General features: G+C 37.8%; 2 protein-coding genes across 2 annotated transcripts in view; one reads left to right on the forward strand and one right to left on the reverse strand.

Moving 5' to 3' along the window:
* ANOS1 (anosmin 1) overlaps positions 1–24,251 on the forward strand; it is a 191,002-nt gene that overhangs the window by 90,057 nt on the left and 76,694 nt on the right. The window contains exon 3 of the mRNA XM_012454602.2: positions 15,590–15,652. Within this exon, the coding sequence (XP_012310025.1) occupies positions 15,590–15,652 (63 nt within the window). The remainder of the gene's footprint in view (positions 1–15,589; positions 15,653–24,251) is intronic.
* On the reverse strand, positions 19,904–20,542 carry LOC105718780 (NADH dehydrogenase [ubiquinone] 1 beta subcomplex subunit 8, mitochondrial-like). Its single transcript, XM_064364646.1, has one exon. It carries the CDS (start codon positions 20,540–20,542, stop codon positions 19,904–19,906), a length of 639 nt encoding a protein of 212 aa, XP_064220716.1.

The raw sequence follows: 24,251 nt of genomic DNA on the forward strand, positions 1-24,251 counted from the left end.
ATAAAACTCATCTGTTGAGAACTTACAGTTTATAAGGCCCTAGACCCCTTAGATAGGAATTTGGGCAACATTAAAAAATCAGAGCTTAGTCCTCAAGTAGAATGGAACAATAGCATAATGCAGAATGAAAGGACCCAATTTATTACTGCAACACATGATTTATACTGAAAATTTCAGTCACCAGTATCTTTAAATGATAAATTATTTTGTGAAATTGACATTTTAAAAGGGTACATGATTCTGAGTTGCAAAGACTTCTATTATATTCAATATAAAGACCTTCGCTATATGCATTATTAAGAGTTCATTGAGTGCCAGTTATTGCATTGGTATGTCTCTAAGTTCTTAATTTTTCAAGAGATCATTTTTCTCTAGGTTATCAAAACCTAGAAAAAATGTGTTTCAATTGTCTCATAAAGCTTAGGATAATGTAATTGTTGTCTAACATTTTTGAGAATTATTGTTTTGGAATGGTTATTTTGCATGAAAAATTGTTATTCAAAAACCAACATGAAAGAGGAAGCATTGAAAGTTTTTTATAAAGTTTCCCATTTTTATGTGTTCAGGATCTATTCTCAGACTTCATGTAATTTGAATTGCTACTACTTGGCTCATGACTCTCAAATTTAGCCTGCATTAGGATCACCTGGGGTGCCCATAGATATATTTTTCCGGCTGCAACTTCAAACCTACTCAATCCTAATCTTGGTGAAGTGCGGGTGAGGGGAGAACCAAACCCACAGTTTACTGATCCGCACGCTTAGTTCATTGAATGGAATAGTTTGACAGTATAAATCTATTCAAAATGGGATAGTTATAAATGATAAATCATACAGCATGTGATCTTTTTATCTGGCTTTTTTTACTGGGCATAATATTATTAAAGCCCACTGAGGCTGTAGCATTCTTTAGTACTGCATTTCTTTTCATTGCCAAATAATATTTCCATGTATTTAAAAAAATTTTTTTAATTGATTCATATGTCAGTAATTAGACATGAAATTTGTCTCTACTTTTTAGCTATTGTGAGTAATTCTGTAATGAACATTTGTGTACAAGTTTTGGTGGTATAGATAGAATTATGAATATATTGTATTTATTTTATTCTGAAATTTTTGTACATAAAACTTTACTAGTTTACTCTGGAATTACATTACAATATTAAAATAAACTGTGTATTTCTTCCTTTGCCCCCTATTGCAAACCCCTGGCGTAATAAAACTAAAATCCCTGACAAAAGGGAGAAAAAAAAACCAAAGTGCAGAATGGATGCCTATCTGGAACTCTAAGCATTAACCTTAAATCAGTTTTGGTGGAATTTGATGAATACTTAAAAAGATGAGCAAACTACCTAAACACCACACAATTTTAAATCATGATCTTGGAATGACATTTACTTTCATGCGCTGAACTGAGTGTGGTGTGTATTTAGTGCTTGACTTAATATTCCCATGGGCTTAAGAAGTCCATGAGGACTTCCAATAAGATAGCCTGTATATTTGTGTGTGTATGCACACCAGTGTAATTTGCATTTCCATCTGTTGATGTGCAGGTCTTGAATTTTTATGAGTGTGATAGTATAATGGAGTAATGGTGACAAATGTTAAAGAGGCTGATTTCTCCAATGGATACTATTTTTCTTTTTAAAATATTGATAGAATAATATCCACTTTGCTGAAGAAAAAAAGGATCATAGAAATAATAGTTTAATGAGAAGATGAATATGAGCAATGCTATTTTATATCATGTGATATCTCCTTTTCCCTCTTTCTGCACATCTGATTATTCCCTCCTTTACCAAGGGTGAGCTAGATAGTTGGAAATTTATGCTTTTGTTTCTGTGTGCTCTGTGCATGTGCATGCATGTGTGTGTCTGTTTGCATCTGATTATTTTTACAATGACTCCAGATTCATGAAGTATGTTATTTTTTATTGCTTTCTCCCCTGTGATATTCCTTACTTTTCTGGATACTCCATATGTATGACTGACCTACTTATTTATCATTTCCTACTAATTTTCTCATCATTTTAAAAGGCTTATTCTTGCATATGAGCTGACCTGAGAAAGTAATATCTATTCTTAGAGAATTGACACAGAACAAAGTATAATTCTGTTACAATGAGAAAACATTGATGTGTAGGTTGTAATTATATTAGAAAACCAACTGTATTTTTGAACTGCTGACTTTAGCTATATTCACTGGTTTGAGTTTTTAGGGGACAATCCCTACCCATTGGTTTCTTTCCAGAGTAGAAATTGGTAGAAATTGTATCTATGACTTGTAGAAATAATTAATATTAATCATGTCTTGTAAAGCTTTTCTACATAAAGGCTTTCTTTAAATAGAATGCGCTCTTTATTGGCCTTGACTAGCAAATTTCTCCCAATTATAGTAACAAGGTTTCTGTATTGAGAAGAATTAATTTTAAAATTCTATGATTATATTACGAGAGGAAAAAAACAAGAAATGTGATCTTTCCAACATTTTTTTTTTTTTTGTACAGGTTTATTTTCTTAATAAAAAGTCTGAGCAAGAAAGGGTCTGATTTTTTTTCCCTCTTTAGAGCAACAAGTTGAGGCCTCAGCCTATAAGAAAGGAAAAGCTCCCTGTCTCACGGCTCAATCGAATTGATTCGGTGGGGCCATCAGTGTGGTAGGCAGTGGATTTACATTTGCCTGATAGTCTGTCAAGCAGCAGAAGGGAATTTGCTTGCCACTATGAAGGTGGTTTTCTGAAACTTTCTCCTTTTCCCGCTTCCCTTCCTCTCCCTCCCCCTTGTTAGGAAGATCATGGCGTGAAGACAAACAGATGCCTGCTGCCAAAATGGGCTACTTAACCTGACCCTCAACCAGGCCCACAAAGGAGGGCTTTGAGATCCCCGGAGAGGCAGCCCCTGCATTTTATCATGCCGTGAAATTTGGAGTGAAAGCCCCATGCCTCTGACTGTTTAGCCATGAGGGATATGGTGATGATGGTGCCCGGAGGGGACTGGGAAGCCAGCGAGAAAAAACACAAAGTAACAGCAGGGACAAAGGCGGCCTCCCCCCTTGCCCTGCTTTGATTGTTAGGTGGTCTATAAACTCCGAGAAATAGTGGGCCTAGGGCACAAGAGCATTTTGTTGTCACTGGTTCATTTAGTCTTCTGGGTAGGGACGCAGTGGAGGCAGTGATCTAGTCCTTTCTGAGCTAGAAGGGTCACTGATTTTGCTCATTAGCAAAAAGCAATAACAAGTACATTTCCCAAAGAAAGAGAAGCTTATCACTTCATGGGAAGGACTTGCCTTGTCTTACAGATGTGAACTTTCCAAAAATATTTAGTGTACTCTATTTCCAACAGAAGATGACATTCTGATATTTTATTTTTGCCTTACATTCTCTTTGTAATATAGTCTTTACATATTAGTCAATCACATTTCCTGTTGAAAATGAGTAAGTTGGATGTGAGTTTCTTGTTTTTCTATAAATATGAAGACATTTCTATTATATTAAAGAAGTGGAAGGGAAGCATTCTGTAAATTATAAAAGTGCATTCAGTGACATTAGAAATAAAGCAAATCTGTTTCCCTTTGGTGAAGTGAGGGTACATTATCAACAGCATCTTGGTGAAACAGTTTTCTGAGGATACAGGGTATTTAAGCTACTCTTATGAATTGATACATGTATAACAATCTGAACAAGTTGGGAAGATGCCAATAAAACTTTGAAAAAAGTGTCTTCTACTCTTCCTTCTGTGTGTTCTTGTCCAGTTAAACTGTTAAATGTAGCGTTTTCTAAGGCTAGTGTATTTGAGGATACAATGTATTTAAAAGTTCCTCCTATGAACTGATACATGTATAACAATCTGAATGAGTTGGGAAGAAACTAACAAAACTTGGAAAAAAGTATCTTTTACTCTTCCTTCTGTGTGTTCTTGTCCAGTTAAACTATTAAATGTAGCATTTTCTGAGGATACAGTGTATTTAAGTTACTCTATGAATTAACAATCTGAATGAGTTGAGAAGAAACTAACAAAACTTGGAAAAAAGTGTCCTTTACTCTTTCTCCTGTGTATTCTTGTCCAGTTAAGCTGTTAAATGTAGGGGCATTAAATTACATTAAGCTGCCTATTCAAATCTGTGGGATTTGTATACTTTATCTAGTATCTCCAAAATGATTTCATGTGTGAGTGAGATTCTTCTTAAGCTCCCCACAAGTGGAAGAAAGCAGGCATTAATGGCATTATCTATGTCATAAATATCACATGTCTGTTATAATAATGATGTTTTTATATAAGTTATTTTCAAGTGCATTAGAATTTCACTTAGGGAATCTTATCATTTGATAAAGCAAACCTTTCAGTGCTGTCTTTTTGAGGTAACTAAATTCTAGTTTTGCCAATGATATTCATGCTTTTGGGACAGGAAAGCTAGGTTCTTTCTCTCTGAAAAGATAACATACGTTTCTTTTTTCCTTTTTTTTTCCTTTTCTTTTCTTTTTTGAGACAGAATTTCACTCTGTTGCCCAGTCTGGAGTGCAGTGGTGCGATCTTGGCTCACTGCAACTTCCGCCTCCTGGGTTCAGGCAATTCTCCTGCCTCAGCCTCCTGTGTAGCTAGGATTATAGGCACGTGCCACCACGCCCAGCTAATTTTTGTATTTTTAGTAGAGACAGGGTTTCACCATGTTGTTCAGGCTGGTCTCGAACTCCTGACCTCATGATCTGCCTGCCTTGGCCTCCCAAATTGCTGGGATTACAGGCGTGAGCCACCGCACCTGGCCCAAAAATGTACATTTCTTCAATAAGAGTCATTTTCTTTTGTTTGTTCTACTGGTGTATATAAAGCCTGCTATACTTCTAAAAACATATTCACCAGTCGCTCTAAGCATTGCTAAGATCCAAGCTCCCACTTGCCCCAAAGCTAAAGTTTACTCTGAATAGCTGTGAATTATAGATGATTTGTCTTTGATCTTGGAACACAGCAGAAACCTCTGGAGTGCCTCTATGTTGCTGAAATTTAGTTTTATTTTCATGCTTAAAAAGATCAAATCTGGTCAGGCGTGGTGGATCGCACCTGTAATCCCAGCACTTTGGAAGCCCAAGGTGGGTGGATCATGAGGTAAGGAGTTCAAAACCAGCCTGACCAACATGAAGAAACCCTGTCTCTCCTAAAAAAAAATAATTAGCCAGGCGTGATGGCACATGCTTGTAATCCCAGCTACTCAGGAGGCTGAGGCAGGAGAATCGCTTAAACCGAGGAGGCAGAGGTCGCAGTGAGCTAAGATGGTGCCACTGCACTCCAGCCCGGGCAACAGAGTGAGACTCCATCTCAAAACAAAAACAAAGATCAAATCTATCTGGAACATAGTCTTCTCCCATCCCACTTGCTTTTGCCTGGTTAATCCTACCCATTTTTTGTTTTCTGCCCTTTGCCCAGGGAATTTGGCATAGTTGTCACTTGGGTTAGGTTCTCCCCATCTGCACTTCTGTACACCTTTTTCTCATGGCTCTGATCCCACCGTATTGTAATGGTTTAATTTTGTTCTCTATCATACTCTAAGGTCAAAGCAGGCAGACTGTGTGTTTGATGCATCCACATGTTCCCAATAGCTCCTGGATTGACCAACACATAGATGCAAATCAATAAGTATATAAACAGAGAAGGAAGAGAGGAAGGTTACAAAGTAAAGGAAGACTCTTGAAAGATTAGAAATGAATATTGGTGACACAATAGATCATCAGAGAAGCTGTGGCTACATTCTTTGCTTTTTTTTTTTTTTAAATAAGAGACAGGGTTTCACCATGGCCAGGATGGTCTCTATCTCCTGACCTCGTGATCCGCCTGCCTCGATCTCCCAAAATGCTGGGATTACAGGCATGAGCCACTGGGCCCAGCCCATTCTTTGCATTTTTTATGTCACAAGGGTTAAAAAATTTCAATGCACATGTATCATCTTAGTTGCTTGCATCAGGTAGTGTCAATGAAGAAAACAAACTACTTTAAGTACATAAAATGGAAGGAATTTAATACAAGGGATTAGATACTTCTAAAATGATTAGAGGTGTTGAAGGAATGGGCTGTAGACTCAGCCTCCAAAAATGACTCTAAAGCAATAGAGAGCTGACTCTCCTGCTTGCTCTAAGCCCTCTCTGGAGTAACAATGTGAGAGTCAAGAGACATTCCCTGATGAAGCCTCTACAGGAAGCTGGAGAATGAAGACTTAAAGACTGCAGCAGAAAACCTTCACACTTCCACAGGGGTTCTAAACCATAGAAATAGTGAACAAGGCACAAGTAAGAAAATACCTTCTGCTTTCTTTTTGCCTTCAAATGAAGGATGCATAAATGTATTGATGAGCATAACCTAACTGAATTCAGAATTTTGGTGGCATGGTCATCTGGGAAATGCAGTTTGTACTTCCTCTCCCACTAGAAGGTGAGTATGATGGCTGTTGAATGCATAATTTTGTATTTTCCTTTTAACTTTCTCAGTTTCTTCTCTCCAATATGGTAGCCAGCAGCCACATACAGCTCTACAAATTTAAATTTATTAGAATTAAATATTTCATCTTTCAGTCTCATTGGCTACATTGCAAGTGTTCAATAGCCCCATGTGGCTGCTGGCTGCCATATTGGGTGGTATATATATAGAACAACTCCATTTTTGCATTATGTTGGACACCACTGCTCTAGATTATGTGAGCTTTTTTCTCTGCATTTTTTTTGGTTCAGCAGAGCAATTGATGAATAAATGGGCAAAGGGGTCATGAAGGGAAGCTTATAGTTAATCAAAACAGTTTTCAGTTAGCTAAGTTTTGAAATGCAAAACAACAACAGGAAGAGACCTTTGGTTGAGTCCTTAAATGTGTATTTCAGTAAAGGGGACAACAAGGGAAAACAAGCATAAGAAATTGACATTTGCATTACCTATAGTATGAAGGAGGCTCTTCTAAACCCTGTGCAAAATCTCTTGAATGACTGTGATAGTTAAACAAACCTTCATGATCCAAACTTACTGAATTAGTGCTTGCTGCTCATTTTGGTTGGGTTTACAAGTAGCTTTTATTTTTATTGTATTATGATGGAATTCCACTGGCCACAAGAACCTCAACATCACTCTTTTTGGGGTGAAGAGAGAATAAAATTAAATATCCAAGTGAGGTTGTACAAATTTCAAGTTTGGGTTAAAGGCCAAACAGGTTCTATTATAAATGGAGTTTTCCATCCATAAGTAACATACATTCTCTACCATGCTGTTTCCTTTTAAGCTTCTGAAAAGTTATGAATATGATGTCTAACTCATTAATCTGGAGCAGACCTACCACATAATGCCAAATTGAATGGGTTTGCTCAGGGATGCACTAATGTCTTAGAGGAGCTTTCATGTTGACAAAGCTGGGGTGATTTGATCTGGCAAGGGAGACAGGAAACATGAAAGTCCTCATGAGATTTGGCTCCCTGGTCTTTTCAAGAGCACACCATGCCTTCTTTGAGTTTGACATATCAGACAACCAAGCCACACAGGTAGATATTAAGCTGTCAGTGTTACAAACTCCTTCTATCAGAAGAGGATTAGTGTTGACACTGTTGCTGATTGGTCTCACTGCAAAGACATGCTTCATTTTAGGTTCTCTGTTAGAACCTACTCTAATCACTCACCTCTCAGACAAAGAGAAGCATTTCTTGGAAATAATAAGCTGACAGCATATAGTTACCCTTGGCATTCTTATATATTGCTGATATAAACAATCTTATTAAGTAAGAAGCAGATATTATATATAAGACAGGCTTATAAGTAGCTCTGTGAGATTTAACATAGGGACAAAGAGCAAAATCCCATTCCTCCTGTGATGTATGCCGCATTTTATAAGGTTATTAGCACAGGAAAAAAGGACACCAGGCCACCCAACTTGGGAATACGATTGACATGGTTCTCCAGATCTAGCAACCAGATGTTTTCTTAGGAGATGTGTGTTGTCAAGAAAATGTGTAGAAAATATATATATACGGAGATGAGGATCCGAGCTAGATGTGCATAAGCTTTTAAACATAGCACCAAGTGAGGGAAATCCTAATCTCCATTCAACGTGTCACAGAGGAGGGCTTTTTTTAACCTTGCAGCACAGTGATGTCAGAATCATGCTGTGCAGATTCAATTCTGACTTTCACTGGGGGGAGGGGCCTGGCTGTTTAAGCCCTTGGAATGCTGTGACTGGTGATTCCTGTTGAGTCACGCAAAATCTGATCTAATGAATACTTGAGATTCTGGACGCACAACATGAGTCCCCTTAATTCAGCCTGTAAAAGCTGGCTAATGGCTCTGTCAGGACTCTTGAGTTATTTTGATTTCCTGGGGGTCAGTGTTGGAGAAAGCTGAGCAGTGGATTTGATAGGCTGCCAAAGGATACAGATGCCCTATAATCAGATTATAATTTTTAAAAATTGTGTGTGTGTGTGTTACACTTTGGGTTGGAAATTACATGTACAGATATTTTCTAGCCCTTGCTGATTTTTGAGCACTTTGATTAAATATACATTTTTATTTTCACAGAGAAAAATCTGTCTTGTTATGTATATCATTTTATTAAGCTGTCTGTGCACCAGTAAATTTCCCACTGAGGGTGAGTTTTTTGTGTCTTTAGTAAAATGTTCATGTGAGGATATAAGCTTCCTCCTATGAGGAAAGGGCACCTAACCCCTCCTTTACTGCTCTGTCTTGGCCAAACACCAACATCAGTTTTCCCTCATTGGGCTTTTAATAAACACAGACTGATTCTGCTGATTTTAGAATTCATGTATCAGTGTAGCCAGGGAGTGAACATACTACTGAAAACTCATACTTACCTAGGACATGCCATGCAGTAGTTTGCAACTGCAAAAGAAGTAGGTTCTATCCATTTTCTATCTTCCTTGTGAGGAATATTTTGCTTGGATGTTATAAAAAGGATTTATCTAGTATAAAGCAGGGAGAGACAAAGAGGGTCCAAGAGGCAGACTGAACCACAGTGCTGACTGACCTCATTTCCTGTGTTTTGTAATTAGAAGTTATGACAGAGAGGCAGAACAATTGGGATCCCTACAGAGTCACCTTGGAGCTTACCTGGGACTTCCAAGATGACTGAGGCTATGCTGGGTCCTCTACTTTAGGGTTTCTGAGGCTGTGGTTAAACCACCAGTTTATACAGCCTATTAGAACTGACTTTACAGAACCTAAAAGATTCTAGGTTTTGTCTCTTCTTAAACAGTTCCTTGGGAAGACATATCATCCAGTTGGTATGAGGTTTCAGATCTGAAGCATTTGTCTTTAAATCTCTGTTTATTCCTATAGGGCCATTGATAGGAACTTAATTTTTTTTAATACTCTTTGCCCATAGGTTTATATCCATAATAGCCTTTTAATAATACCAGCTAGAGAAAACTTATAATTTGAGATTTTAAATAACTTTAAGATTATTTAATGAGTTTGCCATTTTTAATTTTAACTTTAAAATACACACTAAGAAAGTTATGAGAACAGTGCACAGAACTTCCATGTACTTATCATCTAAGTCAGGGTATTGCAAGCTCTCTGTCAAAGAGGGACACTTTGCTGGCTTGGTCATCTGTTGCAACTACTCAACTCTGCTGCTGTAGTGCAAAAGCAGCCACAGGCAATATGCAAATAAACAGGCATGGCTCTGTTCCAATAAGACTTTATTTACGAAAACAAGGGGCGGGCCACATTTAGTCCCTGGTTTCTAGTTGCTTAACCCAATATAGACTTATCAGTTGTTGCCTTTTTTCCTTTTCTTTCTTTCTTCTTCTTCTTTTTTTTCCTGCTATATTTGCTTCATCATATTCTTCTCTCTGGATATACATATATGTATATATACACAAATGTATAACGTATACATATATACTATGTGTATATAAACATTCACATGCTCTTGTAATGATTTTTTTCCAACTATTTGAAAAGAAGTTGCAGCCATCATGATTCTTTACCTCCAAGTAATTAAGCATGCACTTCTTAAGAACAAGTGCATTCTCTTAGTAACTATTAAGAGAATGGAATTATCAAATGTAGGTGATAACACTGATATAATACCAACATCATTTGATGATAAAATTATCAAATGTAGATGATTTAACATTGATGTAATACCAACATCTGATCTATGGTCCATATTTAATTGTCCTGGTAATGTACTTTATAGCCTTATTTTGTCTAATTCAAGACCCAATTCATCGTTATGCTTGGCATTTGGTCATCATGTATCTTTAGTCTCCTTTGGTCTCTAACCGTTCCTCAGTCTTCCTTTGTCTTTCAGGACACTGATATTTTTGAAGACTAGGGGCTAATTGCTTTGTAGATTGTTTGGTATTTCCTCTTGGTTAGATTCAGGCTCTCTATATTGGGCAGGAATCCTGCCCCTGTGAGATGCTGAGTGCTTGCTAGTGCATCCTTTCAGGAGACACATGAATTTCATTCTGCTTTTTACCCCCCATTCTTGGAGGCAATATCTTTGATCCCTTAGTTAATGTGCATTCTGCTAGTTTTCTACACTGGAAAGTTACTACTTTCTCTTCATAATTAATATCTTTTAAATGTGAGCAGTGACTATGGGAATACTATTTGAAGCTTCAATACTATACTAAAAATGCCATATTAGATGATTGGGGTTGAAAAACAGGAATGCAAAGAAAGTGTGCTTTGTCTTCCAGATAACAGAATTCTATGACTTTGTCTTCTTCAAAAAACTTAACGATATGCATGATGGTATCATTTAAGTGAAAAAGAATTACACTGAGAGTATGGTTTTCTGATAATAACTACCTTGAGTAATTGCTTTCCTCTCATTTACTTATGTAGTTTCTAAACACTTCCCCTGAAACTCAAAGGACTCCCTTTGTTGTGAAAAAGTAGTTATGATAAAATGAGGCCCGGGTTTCCTGATAAGCTTCCCTGTGAGAGAGTCATTACCCTTCGTATGTTTCAGAGCAAGTTGATTTGTGATGTGAACCGTCTCAGGCCTGATGCTGTTGTGCTGGGCTGGCATGCTAATCCTCTGTGGTTGAGGCTGCAATGATTGTTCAACTGCACTTCGGAGGGCTGTCTGCCAAAAGATTTCATTATTTTGGCAAGACACAGTGTACTTTTCGACACACAGGATTGTAACAATTTCTATACAGTACCAATTTAGACCTGGAGGGAGGCCATGAATACTTTTAAGGGCAGTAGGATGCACATATTTTAGGAAATATATTTGGGAGAAAAACAGCTTTCATCTAAAAAGCAGGTCTATGGCTTTTCAGAGAAACTTGCTGCCATTAATTCAGAAAACAGAAATGGTCTTTGCAAACGTTTGTAGATAGCATTATTATATGATATGAATGTATACCCGTGTAAAATTAAAAGTTGGAGGTTTTTGTTTGTTTGGTTGGTTGGTTGGTTGTTTTTTTTTTTGTTGTTGTTGTTGTTTCTTTGCTTTTTTTTTAGAAAACCCCAAGTCATTCCTTATATCCAGGTAGTACTCCAGGCAACATCAAATATACAGCATTGTTTGATTTTTTAATTATTCAACAAAAAATACTTTTGTGAAAGCATACCATATGTCCTACAAAAGGTACTGTGCTGTGGTCTGAGGACATCCCTTGTCATTCCACGTTCTGGCCACACACAAGAATATTACCACCCCACTCAATCTTAGCTTTTGGAAATGTGGGCAAGAAATTTGGCACTTTAAAAACAATTATTAGAACATGCTTGAGGGACTGGAATTAAGAGAAATTTGAATTTCTTTTCCAATTAAAAGGGAAAACTAGTTAAGCATTAGGGGAATATGAAAGAACTATAAAATAAAGTCTCCTTATTGGTCCCCTAGAAATGGAAGAGATCTAGATTCACTAAGTACCTACTGTGTATAGGTACCTTAAAAAGTGGTCTTTATAAATTTCATTGAAAAAAGTCCACCTGAGCAAATATTTTTTCACTCTTTTATGTATCAGAAACCTATAGTTAGAGAGGTTAAAATAAAACCTGAATGGGAAAAAAATCATTTAGCATGACGTACATGAGGGATTTTAGACCATGTAAGCTAGCTTCTGGACATTGTCATGGCAGTAAACTGTCATGGGGCTGGTGGGAGTATCTTTTAGCATGCTAATGCATTATAATGAGTGCATAAGGAGCACATGGGCAACCAGAGGTTGCTTTCATTTACCATCCTGGTTTTGGTGGGTTTTGACTGGCTTCTTTACTGCATCCTGTTTCATCAGTGGGGTCTTTGTGACCTGTATCTTGTGAAACCAGTCCTGCTGGCCTCCTATCTCATCCTGTGACTAAGAATGCCTAACCTCCTGATAATGCAGCCTAGCAGTTCTTGGCCTCATTTTACCCAGCCCCTGTTAAAGATAGAGTCCTTCAGGTTCTAACACCTCTGGCAGGGCTGCTGTCTTTTGATATACCTTTTTTTTTTTTTAATTGCTTGGAGAAGTAGGAAGTTTTTTGTGTGAGAGAAAATGTGTCATTGTTTTCTCTCACATCACTTTAGCTTTTGTTGAAATCTTTTGTTTTTTTTTCTGGCCAGAGTGTTACAGAAAAATAGACTTTTGGCAAACTTATTCTGCAAACATTTACTCAGATGATTGTACGTAGGTTGTGCTTGTCAGAGAGATTTCATGGAGGATTATTAAAAGAAAATGTTGGCTGTCATTAATGACATTTTGAAAAATGTCTTTAGATACTGCTGATTTCTAGTTATTGGAACTGAAGCAGGAATGCAATTAAAATAGAGCTTTAAATGAATTACGTATACCGATGCTAGACTTGGCAGAGCTTCTGGGTTAATAGCAAAACAAGTGTGTTATGCATTGCTTCGATTAGCATTCCAGAAATATGCCTGTTTCTGTAAATGGTATTTGTTTTGTATAAGGTATTTGACTATCCCACAAGCTCTCAGGACCATGGTTATATGGGATGATGGAGATTTCAAAGGCTTGAGACGTTTTGTGCACCAATGTTTATAGTTGTGAAAATGTAACTGTGTACACACGTAGTAGCGTATTTTCATAATTTATATTTGTAGCAATGAGAGAAAACAAAAATCACATGCTTATTTTGAGACATTGTTGGCCACATAGAATTTAACAGTTTCTTTATGGAATAAATGTTTGTTGGATATTTCTTGAGTGAAATGATAAAGACTTACCTTGCAAGTGGCAAGAGTGCCATGTATTCATTTCAAATGGTCTTGAGGAAGAATTAGGTCTTAGCATGCTTATTAAGTAACCACTAAACATTTTTGCCTTGGAGCAAATGTCTAAAAAAAATAAGTCACCAGAGCTCTGAGGACAATGCATTGATGTAGCCTCAGGAAACAAAAAACTAGCTCTTTAAGGAAATCATAAGTAAGTTAGATATGTTTTTAAATGTTTTGTTGCTATTAGAAAATTGTTTTTGTTTTACAATTGCTATATTGGTGAAAAATTTGTTATTGAACATGCTTGGGAGAGATAAGCACTGTAACTTGGGACAGGCTTATATATGTCTTAGAAAAGGATTATTAAAAGAGCTCTTTTTTTTTTAATTAAAATAATTGATAAATTGTTTTCATATGCAACATCACTGACTATGAAATCTAAAATATTCTTATGAGAAATATACGTCCTTAATGACACCTATATGAAGCAAGAAAGAGACATTATTCCAAAGAGTAAACAAAGATTCAGCTACTTGCAAAGTCTTTGTCATTTCACTCAAGAAACATCCAACAAGCATTTATTCCATAAAGACACTGTTAAATGCAAGCATCAAATTTGATGGCAGTTCTTTTTAAAGTTTAGAAAACATCAGAACTTTCTGTAGAACTTGTTAGAAGAGATTCCTGGGCCCTGATCCCAGAGACTCGGACTATGGGTTGAGAATGAGGCCCATGAGTTTTCATTTCACACAAACTCCAAGGGATGCCCACACTATCAGTCACTGATCACACTTTGAGCAGTATTGTTGTAAAGAATTGACAGCTGGCACAGGGGCAGTTGATTTCATACATATCTTTGATTAAAAAATGGCAATGAATATTGAAAATTTCATCATAGAGTCTTCCAGTGTATCTTCTAACTATGTATTTTAAAACATGGATGAGGTTACGAGAAAATAGAGTGAAAAAGTAGTATTGGTTCACCAAATATCCTGAATTCTGCATTGTATATATCTGAAATTTAACTGAGAATTTCTACTGTGATTGGAAAATTTATCAACAATGAAATAGAAATAATACAGATAAAATATAGATACAATAATCACGAATGTATGAGAGCTAGGGCTATGCCTATATTTAGATGACTGACATCTGACTATATATGACTATTAATGTTTACAACTTGCATTAAATATAATTTTGAGAATCAAGTTTCCATGCATATAAATGTAACATTTTTTTTCAACCATGAGGCCTGTCTACTGTCAATCAGGCACACATAGATATCCCATATGTACACAAAGACTATATATACTTTATTTTTATTTTTTGAGACAGAGTTTCACTCTGTTGCCCAGGCTGAGTGCAGTGGCCCTATTTCAGCTCACTGCAACCTCCATCTCCCGGGTTTAAGTGATTCTTCTGCCTCAGCCTTCCGAGAAGCTGGGACTACAGGCAAATGCCACAATGCCAGGCTAATTTTTGTATTTTTTTGTAGAGACACAGTTTCACTTTGTTGACCAGTCTGGTCACGAACTCCTGGCCTCAAGTGACCTGCCCACCTCAGCCTCCTGAAGTGCTGGGATTACAGGCTTGAGTCACCTCACTTGGCCTCAGACTATATATATTTTATATTTCATGTATATATATAATGTATATACTATATATTAGTAATAAACTATACATTATATGTGTATATAATTTGTTTATTCAACAATCTTACTATGTATTATTACAATCATTCTTGAACAATGGAGTCTGGCTAGTGTCTTTATTAGAATGTATATAGTAATAAGTTATATGCATGTATGTGTAAGAATACTTCATTTTCTGTTATGAAACTCTCATGTCAGAATCTAACAGATTTATTCAATGTATTTTAATGGAGCGAATAAACTGGATGTATCTGAATGCTGTTGGATTCATTGATACAAGGACACACATTAACAATACATATGTGTACATACATACATTTAATACAATGCATTTTCACTTATTTGTAAAAGAGTGTACGAAAAATAGCCGAATGCTGCCAATCTAAAAGAAATGTAATATTAAGTTTTATGAGAAAAAAATTCCTCAGAAACAACAATCTTTAGAAAGTATTTCTTACTGAATAGAAAATATTTCTTACCCCAATTCCTCTGGCTGATGGTGACGATCATTGCTTTTCCTGTAAGTCACTGCCAGGCGGTAACATTTCCTTTTCAATTATGTTGAAATACATTTTTTGGTCCCCATTCTATAATGATGCTTTTGCTCAGATTTGTATTATACCCAGTTAAAAAGAGCAGCTGATTCTTTGGTTTTCTAAACTAACCAGAATAAAGGAGCATGGAAAAGCCACAATTACAGGTGAATTCTTTTTTCCTCTTGGCTTTGTTTTTTTGTTTCCATGTTTTATTTATTTTTATTGTTCCTTCCTTTCAGTGCCTGGAGCCCTGCAAGGAATCAGGGGACCTGAGGAAACACCAGTGCCAAAGCTTCTGTGAGGTAGGAGAACGTCAGTGGTACTTAAAACGCTTGACCCACATCTGACTATGTTTACATGGGGTCATGGGTATGAATGGGCCCTCTTATCCTTCTGCAGCTTGGGGAGATCATTTACTGCAGGTGTGTGTGGGTATATGTAAATTCACGTAAAAAAATATAGAGGCTTCTTAAAACCTGGCTACCCACTGCTTGCATTATTGGCTAACCAAACCAAAAAAACAAAACAAAACAGAAGTTATATGTGGATGGAAGACTAGAAGCTTTCTAAAGGTATAGTTTGTCACCACCCTCCCACCTTACATCATAGCTATTCTGAGTAGTTTTCACATGCTTTTGAAATATTCATGCCATTTGGGAGAAGAGACTCATATTATTGCTCATGGTGTTTCTCAAATATTTTCATCTCTTTGTTCCTTCTCGAGGTTCCTCCCCATATCCTGGGCAGAATGCTTGCCTGCTTTTAACTGTACAGGAGAGAGGCATCTCACTTCACCTAACTATCAGTTAATTAGTATTTATCTATTCATCCAGCCAGCCAGCCCACCAGCAACCCAGTCGGCTAGCCAGCTGGCCATCCATCCATCCATCCGTCTATCCATCTACCCATCCATCCACCTATCTATCATCTGTCTCTCCATCCATCCATCTATCCACCTATCCATCTATTTTCTATTTATCTATCTATATCTATTTATCTATCTGTTTCTCTATCCAACCATTCATCCATCCGGCCATCCATTCATCCATCCACTCTTGCATCCACCCATTCATCTCTCTACTGTCGTTATTAGGAGAATGTATAATACTGTCCTAGAAGACCACTGTCTAAAATCACCAATACTGCAAAAAATGAGAAGACCTGTTTTACTGGACTGTTTTCCCCAGGGAATACAGGGGGCACAGGCCATATACCAGCATGGATTCTGCTGATAAGTAACCACAAAGATGCAAGGCCAGGCAGACTGCCTGGTTCCAATGATTCCAAGGACAGTGGACTTGAGTAGTAGGAGAATCTGAAGGTTTAGGGGGAACAGTAGAGAATGAGTCAAAAGAGTCCACTTTGGCAGTCAGGAAAGCTTAGTTGAGAGTCTTGGCCAGAAGAGGTGCCCCCAACATCAGAATGAAATGATGTTATGGATTATCTTTTAACAGAACTGGGGGCTGAAAGAGAACTCTCCCAAGGATCCAAGAGACATTGATCTGGTCTTGATCCACTGAAGCAAATAAATGCTAGTGTAATCTTGTTGCCTGTGTTTCACTCTGGATCTTATTCTGAGAAGATGACTGCAGAATTAGGGCAATAATGGCTTCATCAATATGTATGGAGTGTAAAATATCTTCATGATCTTACTTGACCTTTCTCATACTCCTGTAGTTAAGCAAAGCAGATAGTAAGTCCCCAAGAGTTATGTGTGGAAGCCAGAAAGGACTGGGAAGTTGAGGCTCCTCAAATGAATAGCTTGTCTGCAGCCAACCCTCCAGGTAGAAAGGCTGGGTCTAAAACTCCTGTCCTCTGACCCCTCTCACTGATTGTCTAAGTGTTGTTCCTGGTCAACTCCACTTGGTCAATCACCAGGGGTCATAGTGGGTTTGGGCCCCTTGAGACATAAAAAAGATGCAGAAGAAATAAAACTGATGATTTGCTGCAAGGACAAGGAGAGTGAGGCCATCTCATGGCTTTGTGTTCTGCTTTTACCTTTCTGTGTTCCTACTTTATTTTAAAAAGATTTATTCATTCATTTATTCAATATGAACTTTTTGAATACCTGTAATGTGTCCTGCAGTTTGGTAGAGATGTGGTAGTGAACAAATCACGCAAAAATTCCAGGCTTTGTGGGGCTTATTTTCTCCTGGATGAAAGAGCTCAGCTGTGAATGATGGCAACTTGATTCTAATCCTAACTGTAAAACCAATTTACTCTATAAATTTAGTTAAATCAATTAACCTGTGTCTTCAACCTCATTTTTCAAATAAGGAATTTGTCCTATTGATCTTACACGGTGTTTGTTAAAATAGATAATGAATGTAAATGTACGGTACAAAAGTAACAATGATATTTCCTTTGAATTATGTGTTATAGGCTTGAGAGTCACAGCTCTGTGAGGTATCTAAATCAACTATTGATTCTGAATTTTTACCTACATTGGTAATCCTTATCAACACAATTAGAGCACACTGTCTAGTGGAGTGACTGTTGTGCTCTTAACTTTAATTTTCTATTCTATTCCATACACAAACTATACATCTATAGGCATGAAAATAGATGCTTATACAATCTTTTTTTTTCTTTCGGTTGCCCGGGCTGGAGTGCAGTGGTGCGATCTTGACTCACTACACCTTCTGCCTCCTGGGTTCAAGTGATTCTCGTTCCTCAGTCTACCAAATAACTGAAATTACAGGCATGTACCACCATACTCAGCTGATTTTTGTATTTTTAGTACAGACGGGGTTTTGCCATGTTAGTCAGGCAGCTCTCAAACTCTTGGTCTCAAGTGATCTGCCTGCCTCAGCCTCCCAAATTGCTGGGATTATACGCATGAGCCACTGCTCCCAACCTGTTCATAGAATCTTGAGGAACAAGGTGTTTCTTTTATAAATTTATTATCCCTAAATATCAGTGATTCTGGGCTGATATTTTTACATCTGATCTCTGAGAAGGAAGATATAATTGAAAGTCATTTGAAACCTTTCTTCCTATAAATTTCAAATTCAAGAGCAGGTTTCTGTAACTGCCATTCTCTGAAGTAACTGTGAGGTGTTCCGAACCAAATCCAGTTTATTAAAATGGGACTCAGGTGTTGAAATTGTGATCTGTTCTGGCAGGAACGGTTAATCAAAACTTGAAAGGTGGGAAAAGCAGATGCCAATTAATGTGAAGAGCTTTGTTGAGTTGCTTCAGCCCAACGGTTAAATAACTCCTGACTTGATGTTCTATTTTAGTGGCTTCAATTGTTTTTACATCCATGTGTGTTTTTTTTTTGCGTCTGTTTTATTTTGCAGTAAATATCTGACCATCGTGTTGAAGTAGGCTGAACCTTGAAAACACTGATGGCTATTTCAGCATTTTTAAGCCTAGTCACTTATTGAGACAGGTATAATCACATTCATCCTCCCCATTCTCACGGTATTTGTTAAGAATGCACACAAAGTCCATATTGTCATGACTCCAAGCTTTTCCTTTGTAAAAGCTCAGACCTAAAAGGAACTCTAGATTACAATATTCTTTAACTGAAACAATTACACGTTTAGACATGTTTGACCCAATATGTATATTTGCAGGGCAGTCTGAGCTTATTTGTCTTCTAAGCCATAGGTTTGCAAACCATGAGTCGCAAGGCAAACTGGCCTGCCTCTTGTTTTATAAATAAAGCTTTGTTGGAACACAGGCACACTGGTTTGTTTGCATATTGTCCATGGCTGCTTTTATGCTACAACAACAGAATTGACTAGTTGTAACATTATATGGCCCTTATAGCTGAAAATATCTTTTATCTGGCCCTTTATAGAAAAAGTTTTCAATTCCTGTTCCGAGAGAAAGAACAGGCTGAGCAGTGACTACTGCCTGTAATACCAGCACTTTGGGAAGCTGAGGCAGGAGGATTGCTTGAGAACAGAAGTTCAAGGTTGCAATGAGCTATGATCATGCCATTGCAGTCCAGACTGGACAACAGAGTAAAACCCTATCTCAAAACAAAAAACAATAAAACAAAGAACAGTGATAATTAAGTCACAAAACTCCCCTAACCACAATGAAGAAGTTAAATGTTTGTGTCAGAACAGGAATAAAATTGAGATATTTCAGCAGTCCTCTGGATTATATGACTTTTTTTTTCATCTAGGCACGTAATGATAGACACATAGGCAGATAAATTCTGTTTTGTTGGTTTAGTTTATTAACTAACCATTATCACTGTTCTCTTATTTTCAAAAAGCTTAGAAACCATGACAAACTATTTTTTTTTACCAAGTACAAAAGGTACATTTTCCTAGATTGAAACATTCGTTTCTCACAATCAATGGAATCTTAAATTTTAAATGGCAATATTTTCTTTCTCATTCTTAATGACCTTAGTTTTGGTGAAACTTGATATATCATTATTTATGACTTGCCTCCTTGCTGGATGAAACAGCTTCCATCTTTGATTTTTTTTTTTAACCACAGCACTGAGTTTTATTAGGGATTTCATTCAGGTTAAATTTCTAGGAATGAGGGAGTCCTAGTTAGAGGGCACAAAAGCCCATGAAGTCTCCTCAGATCTCATAGTGAACCACCAGCTCGGGTTCTTTGAAGGGATGGCTGCCTCGTTCCAGGTACAGATCATTGTAAGGATACTGCTTTGGTGCCACAGGCTGGTAGACAGGGTAGTTATGCCCTACCCAGAACATGAACATCATGAAAACCACAAAGCCAAAGAGCTGCCTACATATGTCATCCCGAGAAACAGGTGTGGGGGATGTATCCACACGGTTACTGGTATACATTTCTAGATCCCAGTGCATCGTTTCACCCCAGTTCAACCTCAGGTCTGGTTGGTCCCAGTCATACCATGGATCCCTCTCTTGCTGTGAGCGGTCAGGGAGTTTCGGGTAGTAGTCGCCATACCCCATGCCATCATCCGGGTAAGGTTCATAGTCTTCCACACACATATACTTCTTGGCAGCAGCAGTCTGTTCTTCTGGGGTCCTAGGATAGGTCCCCGGGAGCATGTCCTTGGTAAGGTGGGAGGCTCTCCATGCACCAAGTGGCACCACATTCCGGGATGCCCTTTGGAGCCACCGGACTCCCAGGACCCCGGCCCTGGCCACCACAATGCCCTTTGGAGTCACCGGACTCCCAGGACCATGGTTTCCTTCTGTACCCCATCTTTGATTTTGATGTTTGTGATTCATGACATCTCAACACTAAATAAGAACTCAGTGGATGTCAACATTGGAAGTATGCAGTACATGTTAATGTCATAGAAAAGCTGAAACCTCATTGACTTTAGGGATCAATCAAGGCTAAAAATATAAGTTGTTTTGGATCAGTATGCCTCGTGAGATATGCAGTCTTAGCCTGGAAAAGGGAAGGAAAGGAGGTTTTCACTTTACTATGTATATAATTATCAAGTAATTTCTTTGCAATTTTGCCTTTTGAAATGTCTTTCAGGCTTATAAATTTGATTTCCCTAACAGTCCTTTGAAGAAGTTAGATGTGCATTTCATTAGGTAAGCTTGATGGACAAGGAAACTGATACACAAGGAGAAGGGATTTATTTGCCCAAGATCCCATGGTTGGTTAGTGGAGTATAAGATCTAAAATCCAGGTGGTGCAGCTTCTAGTTACATTTCTTTCCTGCTGTATTCCAGGGTTTCCCTCCTCAACCTATTCTGTGTCACAGCACACAGAGCAGAGAATGATGTTTTACTTCCCTCATCAGGGAATAAAAGATGAACCTATGTCAAATGTAAAGTTCCTAGCTCAGTCATCCCTGCTTGGACAGGCTTACCCTTAAATGAGAAGGAAGTTTTAGCGGTTTAAAATCATAGTTAATTAATGGCACCTCAAGGAGAGAAGGAAGACAGGGCTCCTTACCCCTTCAGGTAGCACTGAGAGAAATATTCCAACACTACTGAAAAGAGACCTCAGAAAGTAAAAGGGTTAACATGCCTCTCTCTCCTATGTGGTGACTTCTTGCACTCAAAACTTTTTATCTCTTCAGTGCTCCACAACAGGTTTTATGTCTTAAAATTTGAAGTGATAATTAAATGCATCCCTTTAGGAATTGGAACAGAACCTGTACCTGTCTGGATATGTCTGTAAAATAGTTAAAGCTCTTGAAAGAAGCTGATGAGAGCTAAACAGGAAAGTGATATAATATGCCCCAGATACCTGTTGGGGTGGAAAAGGATCATTTAGTACCATTTAGCAATCTTTTGCTTTAACATATCAGAACAATACCCTCCCCAATTAGAATATACTTGTGAAGGGGAAATAAAGATGAACTTTGTTGCTATTCTTTTTAAACAGATACATGTCCAAACTGAAAGATGAACTCAGTTTTTATTATAAAGAAGATTTCCTATTTGGAAATATTTATTTTTTGTATATTTTATTGCATTTTAGGTTTTGGGGTACATGTGAAGAACATGCAGCATTGTTGCCTAGGTACATACATGGCAATGTGGTTTACTGCCTTCCTCGTCATCACCTATATCTGGCATTTCTCCCCATGTTATCCCTCCCCAACTCCCCATCCCCCGCTGTCCCTCCCCTAGTTCGCTCCGACAGACCCCAGTGTGTGATGCTCCCCTCCCTTTGTCCATGTGTTCTCACTGTTCAACACCTGCCTGTGAGTGAGAACATGTAGTGTTTGATTTTCTGTTCTTGTGTCAGTTTGCTGAGAATGATGGTTTCCAGGTTCATCCCTTTCCTAAGAGCATTGTAGTATAGCTCTTGGGTACTTCCTTTTAGGGAAGTTGTCAATTATTTAGGAACACTAGAATGGCACCTGCAGTAGCGTGCCTAGTGGGTGAGACGCAGGCTTTTTCTTCTACTTGGTACAATCTGATCCACTGAGCAAATTAGACGTGGTGATTGCTCAGTCCAGAGTGGTCAGAGTGACAGATTCAATATGTGGAATGGGAGAAAGAGTTGAATCAGTGGTGTCGCCAGAGATTTTGTCCTTAAAACCTAGGGTAAGGAAGCTGGAATGTACAAGATGTGGAATATGTGTCAGGCACAGATAGTTTTGGGGCTGGGATAGGGAGAAAGAATAGACCAGGAGTTTAGTGTTGAGCTTGGTATGTTTCAGATGCAAATAGAAATCCATGTGAGATGTACTGTAGGCAAATAGGCACAGGAGTTTGCAATTTAGGTGAGAGTTCTAGGCTGAAAGAACAAACACCATGCATGAAGGTACTGTTTAAAGTCATAAAGCTCAATGAGGTGACAGAAAGAAAAACAGGCCTATGAGTCACAGCAACATAAGAGGGATGGGGAGGTGAAGAAGGAGACTTAAGAGAGGCCAATAAGGTGGGAGAAAACAGGGGAGTGTGGTGTTGTGATAGCCAAACGATGAAAGCTTTCCAAGAAGGAGGAGGTGATCAGTTGCATCAAATGCTGCAAGAACTTGGAGACTTGAAATTTGATCATCAGATTCTGTGACATGGAGCTCACTGTAGACTTTGACAAGAGCAGTGTTTTTGGGTGGCAGAAGAAAATGCCTGATTAGCATAAGTTTCAGATAAATGGTTGGAGGAATCAGAGAGGGAGTATAGAAACATTTCAGTGAACATTACTGTAAAAAAAAAGTGGTAGGGGGCGCAAATGAGATTGTGGGAGGAGGTGTGAACAAGGTAATCAGATATTTAATTGCTTTTAGAGTAGATAAATAATTATGTTTTACAAGCAGATGAGAACTATTCAGAAGAGAGGGTTATTTGCTGTTGGTGGAGAGAGGGAGGAATTGCTAAAGCACATGACCCTAAATGGCCATGTCTACCATTGTGTGTGTGTGGAGGCAGGTTTGAAATGGGAGCAGGCTTCTATGTCCTGGGACAGTAGATGCATGAGAATTCACGGGTGCGTGAGATTTTAATGCATTGATGCAGGTGCATTGGTGGGTGTGAAAACGGCATCTGTGGAACTTCTCTTTTGAATGCTTTACTTTTCTCAGTGAAATAGGAATCAGGGTGACCAGCTGAGACTAAGGACCAAACAAAGGGATGTAGGCTGGGGTAACTGTCACATAGACAATTTTCAAAATGTTAGTTTTCAGTATTATAAATCATAGAATTTTATTTTTAGAAATGATATTCATTGGTCTTTTACATTTTTGTAACACTTAAAAGTCTTGTATTTCTGGATGGTGTTACTTGGGCACCAATGAAGAGATGCAGAATTCATCTAAGTCTTCTTTTAACTTAGAGGGCACAGTAGTAGTAAAGTGGAAATGTTTTGAAGAATGCTTACGAATTTTTATAATTACTATGAGATTTTCTTTGCCAATCACCATATGATGGGTGCAATCTGCATTCTATCAAATTTTATAGTTCTGGAACATAAGCTTTTTTTCCTTTTTTAAGTACTGTGACTCAATTTTCATTGGATTTTTATATTACTCTGGGGAGTATCAAATTATTCTAGACTCAATGGTAGGAGAATTGATGAGTTTTGAAAATGTATGGGACCAAGAGTGGAGATTATTTGGAATGATTTAAAGACCTAAGTCTAAAAAGAAGCGCTAGGCAAGTAGGCACATAAGGAGTTAGGGGAATACCATGAAAATTGCAAAAGCACTAAGTAAAAAAAAAAAAAATTTAATGCATGTAAAGCACTTAACCAGTATCTGTAGACAACACACATTACATATATATTAGCTACTTTTACTATGAAAGAGGAAGACAAGGTCAACACTTTTTAATTCTATGGCAGGTCAGTGAGATATGGACTGAAAGGGCTCACTCAGTTTTGTAGTTAGGAAGTCAACAGAAATCTGTGCGGGAGACTTTTTGTGGAGCAATAGTAAGTAATACATACAAGTCTGGGTTATAGAATAAAATGTAAGGAGGAAATTCAGACCAAATACATGCAACTCTTTCTCTTTTTTTGAGACAG

The sequence above is a fragment of the Aotus nancymaae genome, unplaced genomic scaffold (assembly GCF_030222135.1).
Source record: "Aotus nancymaae isolate 86718 unplaced genomic scaffold, 86718_ANA_hifiasm-v0.15.2.pri h1tg000058l, whole genome shotgun sequence".
Taxonomy (NCBI): domain Eukaryota; kingdom Metazoa; phylum Chordata; class Mammalia; order Primates; family Aotidae; genus Aotus; species Aotus nancymaae.